Source organism: Durio zibethinus, chromosome 4 (assembly GCF_047325235.1).
Source record: "Durio zibethinus cultivar Kanyao isolate XHJ-2024 chromosome 4, ASM4732523v1, whole genome shotgun sequence".
NCBI lineage: Eukaryota > Viridiplantae > Streptophyta > Magnoliopsida > Malvales > Malvaceae > Durio > Durio zibethinus.
The window spans coordinates 2,374,965-2,393,560 of NC_143165.1; the positions used below are offsets into that span (position 1 = coordinate 2,374,965).

The following is an 18,596-nucleotide window of genomic DNA, read 5'->3' on the forward strand; positions in this document are numbered from 1 at the left end:
ATGTGTATTAAATATAAACTCTTAAATTGCCACCTCATTTATTAACAAAGTTAAAATTTTAAAATCTTTTAAAATAAATATTAATTCTTAAATTTTAAATATTTAATTATTTAATACAAATTAATGAGATAACTGATTTGTAACGTGCTTATAGTATATAATGACTATAAATTGATAGTATATTGAATATAAATCTTATTTAAAAAATAAATATCAAATTTAAGTAAGTCAACAAAATGGTTAAGAGAGAATATATTACATGATATCGGATAAGTGTTAGGTTTTAGTTTTAAACAAAATAATATCCTAAAACAAAATTTCTATAATTATATATAATTTATAACTGATGGATTAAATTAGGTTGAATTGTTTTATTTTAATTATAAGTTATGAGAATAATGACATTATAATAATTAAATATTACATTTAAATATAAAAAATTATATAATTATCAAATAAATATATCAACTAACAAACAAAAATATAGTTGATAAATTTAACTAAACTCACTAATGAATTAGGACCACAAAGTTTTAATATTTTTTCTTATCACTAAACCATGCTTTATTGGCTGGTCGGATTGGCTTTTTAAATACATATTTTAGGCTCGATGTAAATTTAAACGGACCAATTTTGTTCTACAATGGGACAAAGGAGAAGAGGTCACCATACGCGTGGCAGTTAACAAAGACAAAGGAAAAGACGAACTATTGTCCATGGATTAACATTTTCAACGGAAGTTTCGTAGAAAGAGTAACAATCCCAAAAATAACATAGAATATTAATTTTTTTCTCAAATGACCCTAACAACCATAGAGCATAAATTTGCATTTGATGTCCAATGTTTGTCAAAACCTTTTTCCCTATTGCATATCTGGTTGACTTCCATGGCTTCCATACACTTATCTGAAGCATCTTCTTCTACCCCAAAATCTAAATATGATGTGTTCCTAAGTTTCAGAGGTGAAGACACACGCAAGAACTTCACCGATCATCTCTACGCAGCTTTGATAAGAGCTGGAGTGAACACCTTCAGAGATGATAATGAACTTTCAAGAGGAAAAGACATCTCCTCAGAGCTGCTCAAGGCCATCCAAGAATCAACAATTTCTGTTGTGATATTTTCGAAAGGCTATGCTTTTTCCAGGTGGTGCCTTAATGAGCTTGTGAAGATTATTGAGTGCAAAAACATAATAGGGCAGACTGTTATTCCAATCTTCTACGATGTTGATCCATCTAATGTTCGGAAACAGACAGGAGGTTATGCAAAAGCTTTTGCTGAACACGAAGAACGTTTTGAAGCAGATACGGAGATGATTAAAAGGTGGAGGACAGCTCTTTCAGAAGCTGCAGATTTATCTGGTTGGGATCTACAAAACGTTGCAAACGGGTATTTAATTCTTTCTAATTAAGATAAACTATCCCAAAAATATGTTTAAGACATGGATGACTGATTTATACATAACAAAAATGTAAATTGAACAGAACCAATTTTGGATAACCAAATTAAAACATTATTCTTAATTGTGTATAAGATTATACTTGATGAAAGTTGATAATTCATAATTCACGAAGAAAAATCTATATTTGTTTTTTATTATATGAATTACATTCACATTTAAATACTCTTCTGATATAATTGTCCTGGTGACGTAAAAATAAAGCATAATACTTGATTGCAATTTTGGATTCTATTTATTTCATAATTTGAGTCTGTACTCATTGGTTCGGGCAAACCTTACCGATCACAACCTGGATACATTGTCTTTACCATCTACTATCTAAATTTGCAGGCATGAATCAAAGTTTATCCAAAAGATTGTGGAAGATGTCCTCAGAAAAATAAACCGCGTTTACTTGCATGTTGCCACTCACCCAGTTGCTTTAGAATGCCGTGTTGAAAAGGTAATAGAGCTATTAAGCATGGGGTCTGATCATGTTCGCATAGTGGGCATCTATGGAATGGGTGGTATAGGAAAGACCACCATAGCAAAAGCTGTCTACAACTCTATCTGTGATGGGTTTGATGGAAGCAGTTTCCTTTCAGATGTTAAAGATATCTCTAAGAAAACTAATGGTCTTGCAAGCATACAACAACAACTCCTTTCTGATATCCTGAATTTGAAAAGTATTCGGATTCATAATGTTGACAGAGGTATCAATTTGATCCAGGAAAGGCTTTGTCACCAGAGAGTTTTAATTGTTCTTGATGATGTGGATGATTCAACACAATTGAATTCACTGGTTGGGGATCTAAAGTGGTTCGGTACAGGAAGTAGGATTATTGTTACAACAAGGGATGCACGTTTGCTGACTGAATTAGAGGTGGACAAAAGATATAAAGTTGAAGAATTGAATCCTGAGGAGTCTCTCCAGCTTTTCAGTTGGCATGCATTTAGGAGGCCTAATCCCAAAGATGGTTACTTCCAACTTTCCAAGAGTGTGGTGGATCATGTTCAAGGACTTCCCCTAGCTTTTGAACTTCTTGGTTCTCATTTGTTTAAAAGAAGCCAGCTTGAATGGGAAAGTGTGGTGGAAAAATTGCGATACATACCTCATGACCAAATTCATAAGAAGCTTAGGATAAGTTTTGATGCACTAGATGACCAAGTGAAAGCCATATTCCTGGATATTGCATGCTTCTTTATCGGACTGGATAAAGAATATGTCATGAAAATACTAGATGGTTGTGGTTTCTTTCCAGTAATCGGTGTTAGTGTTCTCTTGGAGAGGTCTCTCATAACAATTGATCACCAAGGTGGTCATACGCTTATAAAAATGCATGGCCTACTTCGAGACATGGGAAGAGAGATTGTTCGTGAAGAATCACCAAATCATATTGGAAAACGCAGCAGGCTATGGTTTCATGAGGACGTAGTGAGCGTACTAAAAACGCACAAAGTAAAAGTTTACTAAAAACATTTCATACATGTAAGTACATAAGTATTGTGATTGATCACAAGGATGATATTCTTTTTTTCATTTTTAAGGGAACTGAATCTGTGGAAGGTCTTAGCCTAGATGCATCAGCCTGCAGAGAAGATGTCATTGTGAGCAGTACCGAAGCATTGGCAAAGATGATCAATTTAAGATTGCTGAAAATTAATTCCATACGTTTCACTAGTGGGAGTTATGAAAAGTTTTCCAAAGAATTAAGATGGCTTTGTTGGCATAAGTGTCCTCTAAAAGTTTTACCGCCCAACCTCGATTTAGACAACATGGCTGTTCTTGACATGCGATTTAGTAATGTCAGAAAAGTTTGGAAGGAGACAAAAGTAATTAAAATCACTTTGCAGCACAATGACGCTCATTTTCTTTTCAGTATAAATAACAATTTCATGTTCTTTTTTAATTTTATTACATACTAACTTATTCTCTTTTTCTTGTAACAGTTTATCCACAAGCTGAAAATACTAGATCTCAGCTATTCAATATACCTTGTGAAGACACCAAAATTTGCTGGACTCTCAAACCTAGAAAGACTAGAATTTGAAGGTTGCACAAGTTTGACTAAGGTTCATCAATCCATTGGGCAGCTGGAAAGACTTGTAATCTTGAATTTGGCAGATTGCAACAACTTAAGGGAACTTCCAGACAGTGTCGTAACGTCTAGATCCGGGGATCTATCGCTAGACATTGATTTTCAGGGAGTCGCCACCAATCTTTTTTATCTAGGTGCGATTGGCCACCTAAGGAATCTGCCCTTTTAGGGAACACCTAAGCTTAAGGGTCCCTAAAAGAATAGGTTCGGGTCTGCTTAACCAGAACAGAGTTCGGGAGTTCGGTTACGTGTGAGGAAGGTTATAGCACCCTCACAACGCCCATCAAAAGATGGTACCAGCTTGAATTTGTGTTATCCAAAAGCCTTAAAATTTTACCAAGTAGTTAGTTGTTGAAAATTATTCTCAATTGACTCTAATACTTTTAGCAGAAAATTGAGAAAATTCCCTCACCTCAAGAGTATGCAAGAAAAACTACTGTTTCACTTGCAGAGGCTCCGTCGTCGGATTATTTAAAGAAAAATCAAGATCAACCAATTAATTAATTATCGAAAATTATTCTCAATTGACTCTAATACTTTTAGCAGAAAATTGAGAAAATTCCCTCACCTCAGGAGTATGCAAGAAAAACTACTGTTTCACTTGCAGAGGCTCCGTCGTCGGATTAATTAAAGAAAAAAAAAATCAAAATCAGCCAAGTAATTAATTATCGGAAATTATTCTCAATTGACTCTAATACTTTTAGCAGAAAATTGAGAAAATTCCCTCACCTCAGGAGTATGCAAGAAAAACTACTGTTTTTACTTGTAGAGGCTCCGTCGTCGGATTATTTAAAGAAAAATCAAGATCAACCAATTAATTAATTATCGAAAATTATTCTCAATTGACTCTAATACTTTTAGCAGAAAATTGAGAAAATTCCCTCACCTCAGGAGTATGCAAGAAAAACTACTGTTTCACTTGCAGAGGCTCCGTCGTCGGATTAATTAAAGAAAAAAAAAAATCAAAATCAGCCAAGTAATTAATTATCGGAAATTATTCTCAATTGACTCTAATACTTTTAGCAGAAAATTGAGAAAATTCCCTCACCTCAGGAGTATGCAAGAAAAACTACTGTTTTTACTTGTAGAGGCTCCGTCGTCGGATTAATTAAAGAAAAAAGAAAAAAAAATCAAGATCAAAATCAAAGTCAAATAAAAAAAATTCAAAAAAAAAAAAAAAAAAAAAAAACCTGGAACGGCTCGGCTATCGGCTCGGCTCGGCTCGGCTCAAGGAAGAAAAAAACGGCTCGGAGGAGCGGCTTGGAAGCTCGGCTCGGCTCGGCTTGGCTCGGAGGGAGGCTGGCACGCGCGGGTCAGAAGCGGGTCGACGCTCGGGTCGGGTCGGGTCACGGCAAAACGCGCGGATCCTCTGGTTACTTAAGGCCAAAACGACGTCGTTTTTGGAGGGTATTTAAGGCACTCTCCTCTGTTTTTCGGCAGAATGCTCCTCCCCTCTCTCTCTCTTCCTTCCCTTTTCTCTCCCTTCTCTCTAGAAAACCGAAGAACACCGATGCCGGATTCTGGAAATGTCGCCGGAATCTGGAATTTTTGCCGGAATATGGCCGAAATCTTCGCCGGTTTCTGGGAATCTCGCCGGAAACTGGGTTGGTCACCGGAATCTTCAAGTTTCGCCGGAATTTGTGCCGGAAAATTCAAATGTCGCCGGAATTTTCGCCAGAATCTGGAAATTTCCCAGAAATTTCCAGAAAAAAATTTTCGCAAAAAAATTTCTAAAAAATTTTTTCAGATCCCTACAGCTATCCTAACACTTCTCGACCTTCTTTAGCCTTCGAAAACTCTTTTAAACACTTTTTTTCTCTCAAATTCAGTAGCTTTGCTCCCTGTTTTCTGTGTGTTCTTGAACTGTTCCAGGAGGTGCTTTATATAGGGATTGATCAGGAGTTTCTGATCAATCCCAACTCCTCCTTGGACGGGGATTCAGTCTTTGAATCCAATTGGACTCTTTAGATTGAATCCCCACTCCCAGTAGGATTCTTCAGCTTCAATCTCAACCTTTCAAAAAAAATCAAATAAATATAAAAAAAATAATAGATAATTAGAACAGATAAATAAAAAGATATTATAAAAAAAAAAAAAAAATCTGATAATCAGAAAAAAATCAGAACAGATAATTTAAAAAAAATAATAATAAAATAAGATAAACCCAAAAATATCTTACAAAAATAATAATAATAATAATAATAATAATAATAATAAATATATAACTATATAAATAATATACATATAAATCTAATCTAAATAAATAAATACAGATATACATATATTAATAATAATAAATATAAAAATACAAAAGAAAAGAAAAAAAAAGGAAAAAAAAATAATAATAATACATGATTGAATTGGGCCTTACCCATTTGGGCCAGGCCCAAATGATCTGGGTCAGGCCCAATTGATCCGGGTCAGGCCCAATTGATCCGGGTTCGGACCTGATTGGGTGTCTACAGCTGCCCCTCTTTGCACATTTTCTGTGAAACAGAAATTGCGCAAAGACGTAGACACCCAATCAAGACTCAACTCAACATTTTTATTTTTGATTTTTTTTTTATTTTTGTTTTTATTTTTTTTTGATTTTTTTTGATTTTTTTTGATTTTTTTTTGATTTTTTTGTTTTTTTGTTTTTTTTGTTTTTTTTTTTTGTTTTTTTTTTTGGCCGAAGCTCCTCTAAACAGAGACTCAACGACTTTTGAAAGTAAATTGCTCCTCTAAACAGAGGCAACGGACTTTGGAAAGTAAATTGCTCCTCTAAACAGAGGCAACACGACTTTGGAAAAATAAATTGCTCCTCTAAACAGAGGCAACGGAACTTTGAAAAATAAATTGCTCCTCTAAACAGAGGCAACGGAACTTTGAAAAATAAATTGCACCACGACTTTTGAAAAGTAAATTGCTCCTCTAAACAGAGGCAACGGAACTTTGAAAAATAAATTGCTCCTCTAAACAGAGGCACCACGACTTTTGAAAAGTAAATTGCTCCTCTAAATAGAGGCAACGGAACTTTGAAAAATAAATTGCTCCTCTAAACAGAGGCAACGAACTTTGAAAAGTAAATTGCTCCTCTAAATAGAGGCAACGAACTTTGAAAAAATAAATTGCTCCTCTAAACAGAGGCACCACGACTTTGAAAAGTAAATTGCTCCTCTAAACAGAGGCACCACGACTTTGGAAAAATAAATTGCTCCTCTAAACAGAGGCACCACGACTTTTGAAAAAGTAAATACTCCTAGACGATCATGTCCGAAGGAGTTGAAAGTTGTGTTTGAAGGGATTTCAGGAGATTATGCCCAAAGGTCTTATAAATCAACCCCGATACCAAGAGACATCCTATTTCAAGGATTAGGAACTTACCTGACAAGTTTCTTCTCAAACTTGCAAAGTCTTTTCATATCTGTCTTTTTCATGTGGGATGTTGGAACACCCCTGCTTCTTGAATTTGTACACTATACTTTCTTGAAAGTAGTGTATGCTATGCAAATGCATATGAATTTCAATGCATGCTATGCAAATGTTGGTCAATTAATTCCTGTTCAATGTATGGTACTCAAGTTTCTCAAGCTCTTTTTTTCTTGGGTGTCAAGCCCTTTGATTCCTCAAGGATCCAATTGCACTGCTCTTCTAAGATCGAACCAGTGTAGCTCTCAATTGTCTCTTCCACTCACATTCTTCTTGTAAGAAATCTCTTCCTAGATTCAATTTCCTAATTAGGAACTGAACATGTCGATTCTGCCTTTCTCACTCTTGACTCATTCAATGTAATGTAAAAATCTTTCCTGTGGTTATTCATTCATCAATCATTATTTCAAATTCAAAAAGTAAGAATGCATTTGCACATTTCTTCAATGGTGGGGTATTAAGAAGAAAAGAATCTGAATGTTGAGAAACAGTCATAAGAAAAAAGACACAAAGAATGGAATAGAATGTCTCTTATTAGCAAAATGTTGGCAAACTTTGGTCAAGAAATAATTACAAGGATAGGTATGGGGACAAAGCCCAAAATGAACAATCAGATAATCATGATAACACATCTCAAAGTCTTTTATGAAAACTCAACCCTCTGATGTATTTAACAACTTGGAACTCTTCCGAACTTGCTAGCCCCTATATCAGCAGACTTTTAAATTCGATGCCGTATCCTCCTTATCTAAGCTGCCTTTTCAGGTTTTCAACTTAGACAACCCCCTATGACTCAAACCGCCCTTTTTGGGTTTTCGCCTTGAGTCCTCCTTTTTCATTCACTTTTTCTTTTTTTCCATTTTTTCCATTTTTTTTTCATTTTTCATCATTTTTCATTTTTTCCATTTTTTCCATTTTTTTATTTTTTTATTTTTTTGTATTTTTTTCAAGCATAGTATTTCTTCACAGCATCAGAATTTACAGGATGGGGTAAATCGTTTCCATCCATCTCAGTCAGTATCAATGCTCCACCCGAAAAAGCCCGTTTCACCACATACGGCCCTTCCCAATTCGGAGTCCATTTTCCTCTACTATCGTGCTGGATTGGGAGAATTCTTTTCAAAACCAACTCTCCTTCTCGAAAGCAACGAGGCCGAGTCTTCTTATCATGAGCCCTCATCATTCTTCTTTGGTATAACTGACCATGGCACAGTGCAGTCAATCTCTTCTCTTCTATGAAATTTAACTGCTCATAACGTTCACGAATCCATTCGGCTTCTTCTAACTCAACTTCTTTTAAAACTCTCAAAGAGGGGATCTCTACTTCCACTGGTAGTACAGCTTCCATCCCATAAACCAAAGAAAATGGGGTTGCCCCAGTAGAGGTGCGAACTGACGTTCGATATGCATGCAATGCGAATGGTAACTTCTCATGCCAATCTTTGTAAGTCTCGGTCATTTTTTCCAAAATCCTCTTTATGTTCTTATTGGCTGCCTCAACTGCCCCATTCATTTTTGGACGGTATGGTGCCGAGTTATGATGCTTGATCTTATATTGAGCACATATTTCTTGCATCATCTTGCTATTTAGATTCTTGGCATTGTCTGAAATGATTTTCTCCGGAAGTCCATATCTACAGATAATCTCCTTTTTTATGAACTTGCAAACCACGGAGTGTGTCACGTTTGCATATGAAGCTGCTTCTACCCATTTTGTGAAGTAATCTATCATCACAAAAATGAATCTGTGCCTGTTAGAAGCCTTTGGGGTGATTGGACCAATGACATCCATGCCCCACATTGAAAATGGCCATGGTGGTGCCATAACATGTAAAGCAGACGGCGGAGCATGAATCTTATCAGCATATATCTGGCATTTATGGCATTTACGAGCATAATCAATGCAATCATTCTCCATCGTCAACCAGTAATATCCCGCTCTCATAATCTGTCTTGCCATCATATGTCCACTAGTATGTGCCCCACATATTCCATCATGCACCTCTTCAATGATTTTTTTCGCTTCAGTCTCATTTACACACCTCAATAGTACTTGATCCTTGCTTCTTTTGTAAAAGATATCCCCATCCAGGAAAAAGCTCATAGCCAATCTTCGGATGACCCTTTTATCATTTTCTGTTGCATGAACTGGATACTGCTGATCCTTGACATATTGTAAGATGTCATAATACCAGGGTTTTCCATCTTCTTCTCCCTCTACATTAGAACAATACGCTGGTATATCCTTAACATCTAACTTGATGGGCTGAATGTCGGTGTCATCATTAATTCGAATCATTGCAGCCAGAGTAGCCAATGCATCAGCAATCACATTTTCTTCTCGAGGTAAGTGATCGAACTGGACATCTTCAAATTGTTTCGTCAACTCTAGAATATACTTATGATACGGAACGAGTTTTGAATCTCTCGTCTCCCATTCTCGTTTCAACTGGTATATAACTAGAGCTGAGTCTCCAAATACTTTCAGTACTTTCACTCTTCTTTCTATAGCAGCTTGCAGGCCCATGACACATGCCTCATACTCAGCGATGTTATTTGTGCAATTAAAATTTAACCTCGCTGTTACAGGATAGTATTGTTCTTCTGGAGAAATCAAAATTGCCCCAATTCCATGCCCCAAGGCGTTAACAGCTCCATCAAAGTACATTCTCCAACATCTTTCCGTATGCTCCCTTTCCTCCAGTCGGGAAATAGTCATTAAGTCTTCGTCAGGGAATTCCAGCTTCATCGGCTCATACTCTTCAGTAGCACGATCTGCAAGAAATTCTGCTATAGCGCCTCCTTTTATTGCTTTTTGGCTCACATATATAATGTCATATTCTGAGAGCATTACTTGCCATCTAGCGATTCTTCCTGACAAAGAAGGCTTCTCGAAGATATACTTAATTGGATCTAATTTTGCTATGAGCCACGTAGTGTGATAAAGCATATACTGTCTGAGTCTTTTGGCAGTCCACGCTAATGCACAACACATTTTCTCCAATGAAGAATACTTGGATTCATATTCCGTGAACTTTTTACTCAGATAGTAAGTAGCTCTCTCCTTTCGGCTAGCTTCATCTTGCTGCCCCAGCACACATCCCATTGAATTTTCATTTACAGTTAGGTACAGAATTAAAGGTCTTCCTGGAACAGGTGGCACCAATATTGGAGGGTTCGATAAATACTGCTTAATTTTATCAAATGCCTCTTGACATTCTTCGTTCCATTTCCCAGGATTATTCTTACGGAGAAGCTTAAATATGGGATCACATTTGTAAGTAAGCTGAGAGATAAACCGAGAGATGTAGTTCAATCTCCCCAGAAAACCTCGAACTTCTCTTGGCGTGCTGGGAGGTGACAAATTTTGGATGGCCTGTATCTTATCGGGATCAACTTCAATTCCTCTTTCACTGACCACAAAGCCTAGCAACTTCCCTGACTTTACCCCAAAGGTGCACTTGGCTGGGTTTAATTTGAGCTGAAATTTCCTTAACCTCTCAAATAACTTTCTGAGGCTAGTAACATGATCTTCACCCTCATAAGACTTTGCAATCATATCGTCTACATACACCTCAATCTCTTTATGCATCATGTCATGAAAGAGTGTTACCATAGCCCTTTGATATGTTGCCCCAGCATTTTTTAACCCAAAAGGCATGACTTTGTAGCAGAAAGTTCCCCACATGGTCACAAAAGTAGTCTTTTCCATATCATCTGCAGCCATTTTTATCTGATTATACCCCGAGAAACCATCCATAAAGGAGAAAATCGAATGCTTAGCTGTGTTATCTACCAGTGTGTCGATATGAGGTAAAGGAAAGTTATCCTTTGGGCTAGCCTTATTCAAATCCCGATAGTCTACACACATTCGTACTTTTCCATCTTTCTTAAGAACTGGGACTATATTGGTTACCCATTCTGGATACTTGGCCACTTGCAGAAAACCTGCATCAAATTGTTTCTTCACCTCCTCTTTAATCTTTAGCAGCATTTCGGGCTTCATCCGTCTCAGTTTCTGCTGAACGGGCTTACATTCTGACTTTAGGGGCAATCTGTGCTCCACTATCTCTGTGCTCAGTCCTGGCATATCCTGGTAAGACCAAGCGAATATATCTATAAATTCTTGAAGTAGGTCTGCCAACCGTCGCCTATCTCCAGATGGAAGTGAAGTGCCCATTCTAACCTCTTTCTTATTTTCTTCATCTCCCAGATTCACTAAGTCCACTACCTCCTGATAAGGCTCAATTGGCTTATTCTCTTGTTCAATGATCCTCATTAGGTCCGGAGACAAAACATATTCTTCAAAATTCTCTTCATTGTCAAGTTCATCAGTATTAATTGAATTCTCAAAGTTAACCTCTTGATGGTTATCATGATTATCTTCTTGTTCATTTAAAGACTTGAAATTGAATGAAATGGGATATGTTGGCAAGATGTGTTTGAAAGGTGAAAATAATGAAGGCATGAGAAGAAATAAATGTAAATGCATCCTCCCTATTTTTTATTAAAAATAATAAATGATGAATGGCCCAAACAGAAAGGATCACCTTATAGCCTTGGGCAAAAGCTATTGAGATGTTACAATTACATTGAATCAAAATCAAAAGTCAGAGGCATTTCAATGGCACTCCAATTGTTCAGCTCATAGTCTTGTGGACAAAGGCGAACCCATTCTTCTTTGTTGAGCCCCACTTCATCTTCAACAGCATTAATGGCTAACTGGGCAAAGTCCTCTTCCACACTTTTCTTTGCATCTGGGTTCATAAATCCTCCAGGTCTGAAGGTTTCGTACAATTGTGGGATAAACATCAGTCTTGCTGTCTTTCTTGATGGCCTTCTTTTGACTTCCCACTCTGCCATCTCGTATCCTAAGCCTGCCCTGTCGCTATTGTCCGCTATTGTCGGAGGTTCTTTAATTCCCTGCAAATTTTTGCCTAGCCCAAGTCCTGGACACCAGCCTTTGTTGATGACTTGGCTCACCACTATCTTTGAAAAAGGCTGACTTTGAAATCCTTCACCTACAGTATTGACCAATTCAAAAGATCGATAGGAGCACTCCAATGCTTCTTCGGCAGCCTCTACATATGGAGTGTTCAATGGTTGGGTCACTAGCATGTCTTCCTCCCCAACTACCACTACTAATTGACCTTTCACATTGAATTTGATCTTTTGATGCAAAGTAGAGGGTACAGCTCCTGCCATGTGAATCCATGGCCTTCCTAACAGACAGCTGTAGGATGGAGAGATATCCATCACTTGAAATGTTATATTGAAGGTGCACGGCCCAATTTGTAAGGGCATCTCAATATCCCCCAGGACTTCTTTTCTGGTTCCATCAAAGGCTCTCACAATCATCTGACTATCTCGCATATGAGAATAATCGATGGGTAGCCTTGCCAAAGTTGACATAGGCATGACATTGATGGCAGAACCATTATCGATAAGGACTTTAGCTATGATATGGCTCTGGCACTTTACTGTGATATGCAAGGCCTTAGCATTTCTCTTTCCCTCCAAAGAAATCTCATCATCACTGAATGAAATGTGATTTGGCATGACTAAGTTTCCAGCCAAGTGATTCACATATTCGACAGACACGTTATGTGCCACGTATGCCTGATTCAACACTTTCAGCAAGGCATTTCGATGTGGCTCTGAATTCAGCAACAGTGATAACAATGAGATTCGAGCTGGCATTTTATTCAACTGTTCCACAACTGAATATTCACTATGTTTTACCAGCTTCAGGAATTCACAAACCTCCCTTTCTGATACTGGCTTTGGCTGATCTTCTTCAGGCTCTATCTCTGGATTATTTCGTCTTTCTCCTTCTTTAGCCTTCTCTCTTCTAGCCTTCTCTAGCATTTCTGGGGTGTAACATCTCCCACTTCGAGTAATGCCTCCTACACCAGTAATGTTAGAAGCATCGGCTTTGGAGACCTCTTCTTTTTGCCCCTGCACTACAGCGTCACATCCATATCTCCAGGGTACAGCTTTATCATCTTTGTATGGGAAAGGAGTTGGGACTTTAAAAGTTACCGGCCTAGGGAGGAGCTTGTCTATGACTGATTTTGGTTTGTTTCCACACCGAATTGTCACTGGTTTGGGAAACAGCTTTTCAGGCCTATCATTCATGCACACCTCAGCATTCTTCAAGCTTTCTTTTTCTTCGTAGACCTCTATCTGATGTGAATTCAGGAGTTTTTGCACCTCTCGGTGAAATTGTTTACAGGTCTCAATGGAGTGGCCTCTTGCCCCACTATGATACTTACAACTAGTACCAGCTATATATGCTCCATGATAGCTGTGTGGACTTACCAGTTGCATCATGTCTGCCTTTCGTAAGACATCAAACAACTGATCGAGAGGTGTCTTAATATCTACCACTTCTTTCTTCACATGGCGCTCATGCTCTTCACCTATAGCATTCACATTATGATTTGGCAAAGGATTGCCACTAACATTTGGTGCAGTCATCCCTCCAGTATCAAAGCAAATCATTCCATCCTTAATCAATCGTTGCACTTTATATTTCAGGGTAGTGCAATTTTCGGTGGAGTGACCAGCAATCCCATAATGGTAGTCACAGTGGGCAGTGGGATCATACCACTTAGGGTAAGGTGGCTTGAGGGGTTCCAATTTACTTGGAGCAATCAAATGATTGTTGTAGAGCTCCTTGTATAATTCCGTATAGGTCATGGGAATAGGGTCAAAAATAGGTCTTTCGCGAGTGGTTCGTTGCTCCCGCGAGCCACCAGCAGGGTTAGTTGGGTGAATTTGTGGTTTTGGGGTGGGTTGAATGTTAGAACTGTACATGGTGTTTTGGGGTCTATGAGAGGTTTGATAGGTTTGGGGGTATGGTGGTTGGTATGGGTGAAAAGAAGTGTTATTTACAGTGGGGTGATAGGGCAGATATTCTGGTGGGGGGTAGGGCGAATAACCCCTAAGTTGCTGTCTATCAAAGCTCACAGCCTGAGCTTCAGTTTCTTTTTTCTTTGGGATTCTTTTGCTAGATGCTTCATTCCCTTCTAGCTTGCCATTCTTGATGGCACTTTCAATGATTTCTCCTGAAATTACCATATCGGCAAAATTCTTTGTTGCATTCCCTATCATCTTTTCATAATAGGAAGGTTTTAAAGTGCTAACAAATAGCACTGTAGTTTCTTTCTCGGTCAGAGGAGGCTGTACCTGAGAAGCAATATCTCTCCACCTCTGGGCATACTCTTTAAAAGATTCGTTTGTCTTTTTCTCCAGATTCTGTAAAGACAAACGATCTGGAGCCAAATCGATGATATGTCGGTATTGACTGATAAAGTCATGCGCCATATCGCTCCAAGAGCGAATGCGAGTCCTGTCCAGTTGAACATACCATCTGGCCGCAGAACCAGTAAGACTGTCTTGAAAAACATGCATCAAGAGTTTCTCATCCTGTGCATGAGCTGCCATCTTCCTGCAATACATGGTGATATGGGTTTTGGGGCACTTTGTACCATCATATTTTTCAAATTTTGGTACCTTGAACTTATGGGGGATAACCACATCAGGAACTAGGCAGAGCCCCGCAGCATCAACTGACCCATAGAAGCTAAATCCTTCCACGGCCCTTAGCCTTTGCTCTAGCATGCTAATCTTGGAACTCTCCTCAGCTTCCACTCTCATCTTTTCTTTCTCCTTCTCTTTTAAATCATCTAGATCAGGAATTGGTTCTGCTGCCTTTTCAGTGAAGACAGGATTTATATAACTGTTATACTGCCCTGGGTTGAAAGTTGATGGCATTCCAGGATATGTTGGATATGCGAAATGTTGTGGTGGGACCTCTTGGGCAGACGGAGCTTGAGGCGGGCCAAAACCTGGAGGGTACAAAGGGTCAGCCACTTCTTGCTGGCTTGTACTTCCTTCAACTCTTTTTCCTTTGTTCATGTTATTTAGAGCCTCCAGAATCTTGCTTAGCTCACTTTCAATCTTCTCCTGAGCTTTTTCTAGCTTTTCGAATCTATGAGAATTTTCCTGCTCCATTTGCCTTGCTCTGGATCTTGTGTTGAAACGATGGGCAGGGTTTTCGCTAGATGGAGCTATCCTTGGAACCTTGAGTACCATACCTCAGAATTAGTAACTTTGCATGATTATCACATGGTTAAAGTGTAATGAATGAGAATGCAATGAATGAAAAATGCATGTATGCAGAGAACATTTGCCTTAAAACGGTATTCAACTAAAAAAATTTCATTTATTCCAAAAAACTTTGATCTACATTGAGTTTATCCCTCTAGAATTATAGCCATAAAATTGTTTGATCTGTTCATATTGGGCTTTGGCTTCTTCTATGAAGTTCAACAGACGCTGTCCATGTTCTCCTACTGGGGCCACCACTTGTCTTAATGCTTCTGCCTCTTCCACCATCTCTTTTGCCTTACATACCCCTTTATGGATCTGGGTTGTTAAGTGCTCAATGTATTTCTGCCTCCCTAGGTTCTCTCTTTTACCACACCAGACTTGGTATGATAATTCTCTATGTTCTCTAACCAATGCAGCAATGTGGTCTCCTTGTTCATCCAACCTTTGACTTAGCCCGCTCAAATAACTGTTTAGCATGTTAATTTCTGCCTGTGCTTCAGTACTTTCTTCTTCTAATTCGGCATACTCTTGCTTCAGTCTTGTGTTTTCCTCAGTCAGCTCGACAATGGTTATCCCTTTGGCCCTTTCTCTCACACATAGCCTCTTATGCTCCTGGTGTAACCTTGCTAGATCTTCAGTAGCTGCATCACGTTCTCTAGCAATCTTATGAACTTTAACTTCATAATTTTCAGCTCTACCTTTCCACTGGGCTTTTTCTTCTTGAAGTTCTTGAATCTCTTTCTTTAACTTGATCTTTTCAAATTCAAACTCTTTTGTTGCCAGCTCTAACTCTGATGGTATCTCTTCAAGCTTTTCTTCTGTCGGTGGTTGAGAGACTTCATAAGTGAATACCATTTCCTGTCTTCTCTTTGTTCTCCAAACCAAGTAACCTGGAGTGACTTTTTCAGTGAATGGTCCAGGACTCACTCTTTGGGGATTTTTCCATGCTTTGATCATCCCATTCATCCTCTGAAATGCTTTAGGCTCACTATAAGAGAAATCTAACTGATGAAGCCCATAAGTCATAGGAATAAACTGTTCTCCCCCTAATTGTCTCCTCACTAAGAGCGGTGCATAATTCGTCACTCCCCATAAACCCAGAAGTGGAACCACTGTACTATCTCCACATTGGTATAACATAGGCTCTCGATTCATCCATGGGACTAACCATCTCACTCTGGCACCTTCCAACTTTTGCAAGAAAGTTATCCATTCTTGTTTAGACTTCTGCTTTGACCACCCACTTTCACAGAACTCTTTGATCGGAAAGCGATTACGGATATAAATCTTCGAGAAAGCACCATTTCCATGTTCGAAATGGCTTTTCATCCACACATACAATAACTGTATGCATCCTATGAAGCGCCCTCCATTCCGACGACAATAACTCAAGGATCTGATAGTCTCTGCTAATATCACCGTTGAGGGATTACAGCCATTGATCACACTCTCGAAGAAATCAACTACCTCTATCTCAATATGTCCCAAAACCTTTGGAAAGATTACCAGTCCGTATATAGCCAAGGCAAATATGTCCAACCCCCGTTCTTCATTGGCATGTTGCATCAGAAACTCATGAAAGAACTTCCAAGGTAGGCAGACCTGTTCCTGTTTCTTCTTTGTATGAGAATCCACAACTTCCTTGTTTATCCCCATGAGTTGAGCCAGACTTTTACGAAATCCTGACTTATGCTTTTTGACATATATCTTGTCAGGAGTCTTGAGATACAAACCCAACAAGACCGAATATTCTTCTATGGTGGGAGTCATATCAACTTCATTAAAGATGAAACACCTGTATGTAGGATCCCAGAATTGTGTTGCAGCTCTAATTAGTTGGTCATCAACAGCCACTGCTAGAAGGTGTGCTATATGCCCATGTTTCTGACAAAACTGCTCTTGTCTTGACGGACTCATCTTCTTCCAGATGTCAACCAAATCTTCTAAATTATTCTGTTTGAGGAGGATAGATGTTTCTTGAGACAGAGTAGACTCATACCCAATTGGCAAGCAATCTCCCATCTTCAGTTGGGTCTTTTCTGACAAGGCCCTTACCTCATTAGGTGTCCCACAGGGTGCTAATACTGATGAAGAACAAACTAGGCGTTCATTGGTGTCCATGAAAAAAAATTTGTTGAAGACCGTTTTTCAGGCAAATGTTCTTTATGCAACTTTATGATGTGCACATGAACCAATGCAAAAGAAAAAAAAAGGTTAGTATACCCAGAAAAAGAATAAATAACTAAATAAATTTAAACATCACACAAAGTAAAAAGGATGAATCCTATGCTTTTGGTCAATTCTAACAGGGAAGGGTGATGGCTCTATCTATGGGTTAGGCACTCTTAAAGTTCACTATATGCGGTTTTAGGGTCAAAGTCTAAAGGTCCTCAAATTGTTCCTTACATCCTTGTCCATCACAGACTAGTAAGGCACCCTAATCCTCACCCATTACAGGCTACAAGCGGAAAAGGTTCAATTTGAGTGGGAGTATTTCGCTAGCCACTGCGGAGGCATTAGACCTCACGAAAGCAATAGGTACTTTACTCCCTCCTAAAGGGACGGAGCTCGGGTGCAGAGCTCATGTTATGCACATGCATATGAATGACATAATTAACAGACATGAATGAATAATAATACATATATACAAAAAGGTTCAATTTTATTAGGCTTTTGGATAACACAAATTATTTGCTGGCCTGACTCTCAGGATCCCCAGTGGAGTCGCCAAGCTGTCGTAACGTCTAGATCCGGGGATCTATCGCTAGACATTGATTTTCAGGGAGTCGCCACCAATCTTTTTTATCTAGGTGCGATTGGCCACCTAAGGAATCTGCCCTTTTAGGGAACACCTAAGCTTAAGGGTCCCTAAAAGAATAGGTTCGGGTCTGCTTAACCAGAACAGAGTTCGGGAGTTCGGTTACGTGTGAGGAAGGTTATAGCACCCTCACAACGCCCATCAAAAGATGGTACCAGCTTGAATTTGTGTTATCCAAAAGCCTTAAAATTTTACCAAGTAGTTAGTTGTTGAAAATTATTCTCAATTGACTCTAATACTTTTAGCAGAAAATTGAGAAAATTCCCTCACCTCAAGAGTATGCAAGAAAAACTACTGTTTCACTTGCAGAGGCTCCGTCGTCGGATTATTTAAAGAAAAATCAAGATCAACCAATTAATTAATTATCGAAAATTATTCTCAATTGACTCTAATACTTTTAGCAGAAAATTGAGAAAATTCCCTCACCTCAGGAGTATGCAAGAAAAACTACTGTTTCACTTGCAAAGGCTCCGTCGTCGGATTAATTAAAGAAAAAAAAAATCAAAATCAGCCAAGTAATTAATTATCGGAAATTATTCTCAATTGACTCTAATACTTTTAGCAGAAAATTGAGAAAATTCCCTCACCTCAGGAGTATGCAAGAAAAACTACTGTTTTTACTTGTAGAGGCTCCGTCGTCGGATTATTTAAAGAAAAATCAAGATCAACCAATTAATTAATTATCGAAAATTATTCTCAATTGACTCT

The 18,596-nt window shown here is 38.4% G+C and overlaps 1 protein-coding gene and 1 pseudogene across 1 annotated transcript; both read left to right on the top strand.

Moving 5' to 3' along the window:
• Positions 1–18,596, top strand: part of LOC111287784 (heat stress transcription factor A-5-like) — a 51,469-nt pseudogene that overhangs the window by 14,566 nt on the left and 18,307 nt on the right.
• LOC111287788 (disease resistance protein RPV1-like) lies at positions 563–5,640 on the top strand. Its single transcript, XM_022878462.2, has 4 exons — positions 563–1,390; positions 1,794–2,901; positions 2,991–3,275; positions 3,393–5,640. The coding sequence occupies exons 1-4, from the start codon at positions 798–800 to the stop codon at positions 3,708–3,710; spliced, it is 2,304 nt and encodes a 767-aa protein (XP_022734197.2). The 5' UTR covers positions 563–797; the 3' UTR covers positions 3,711–5,640.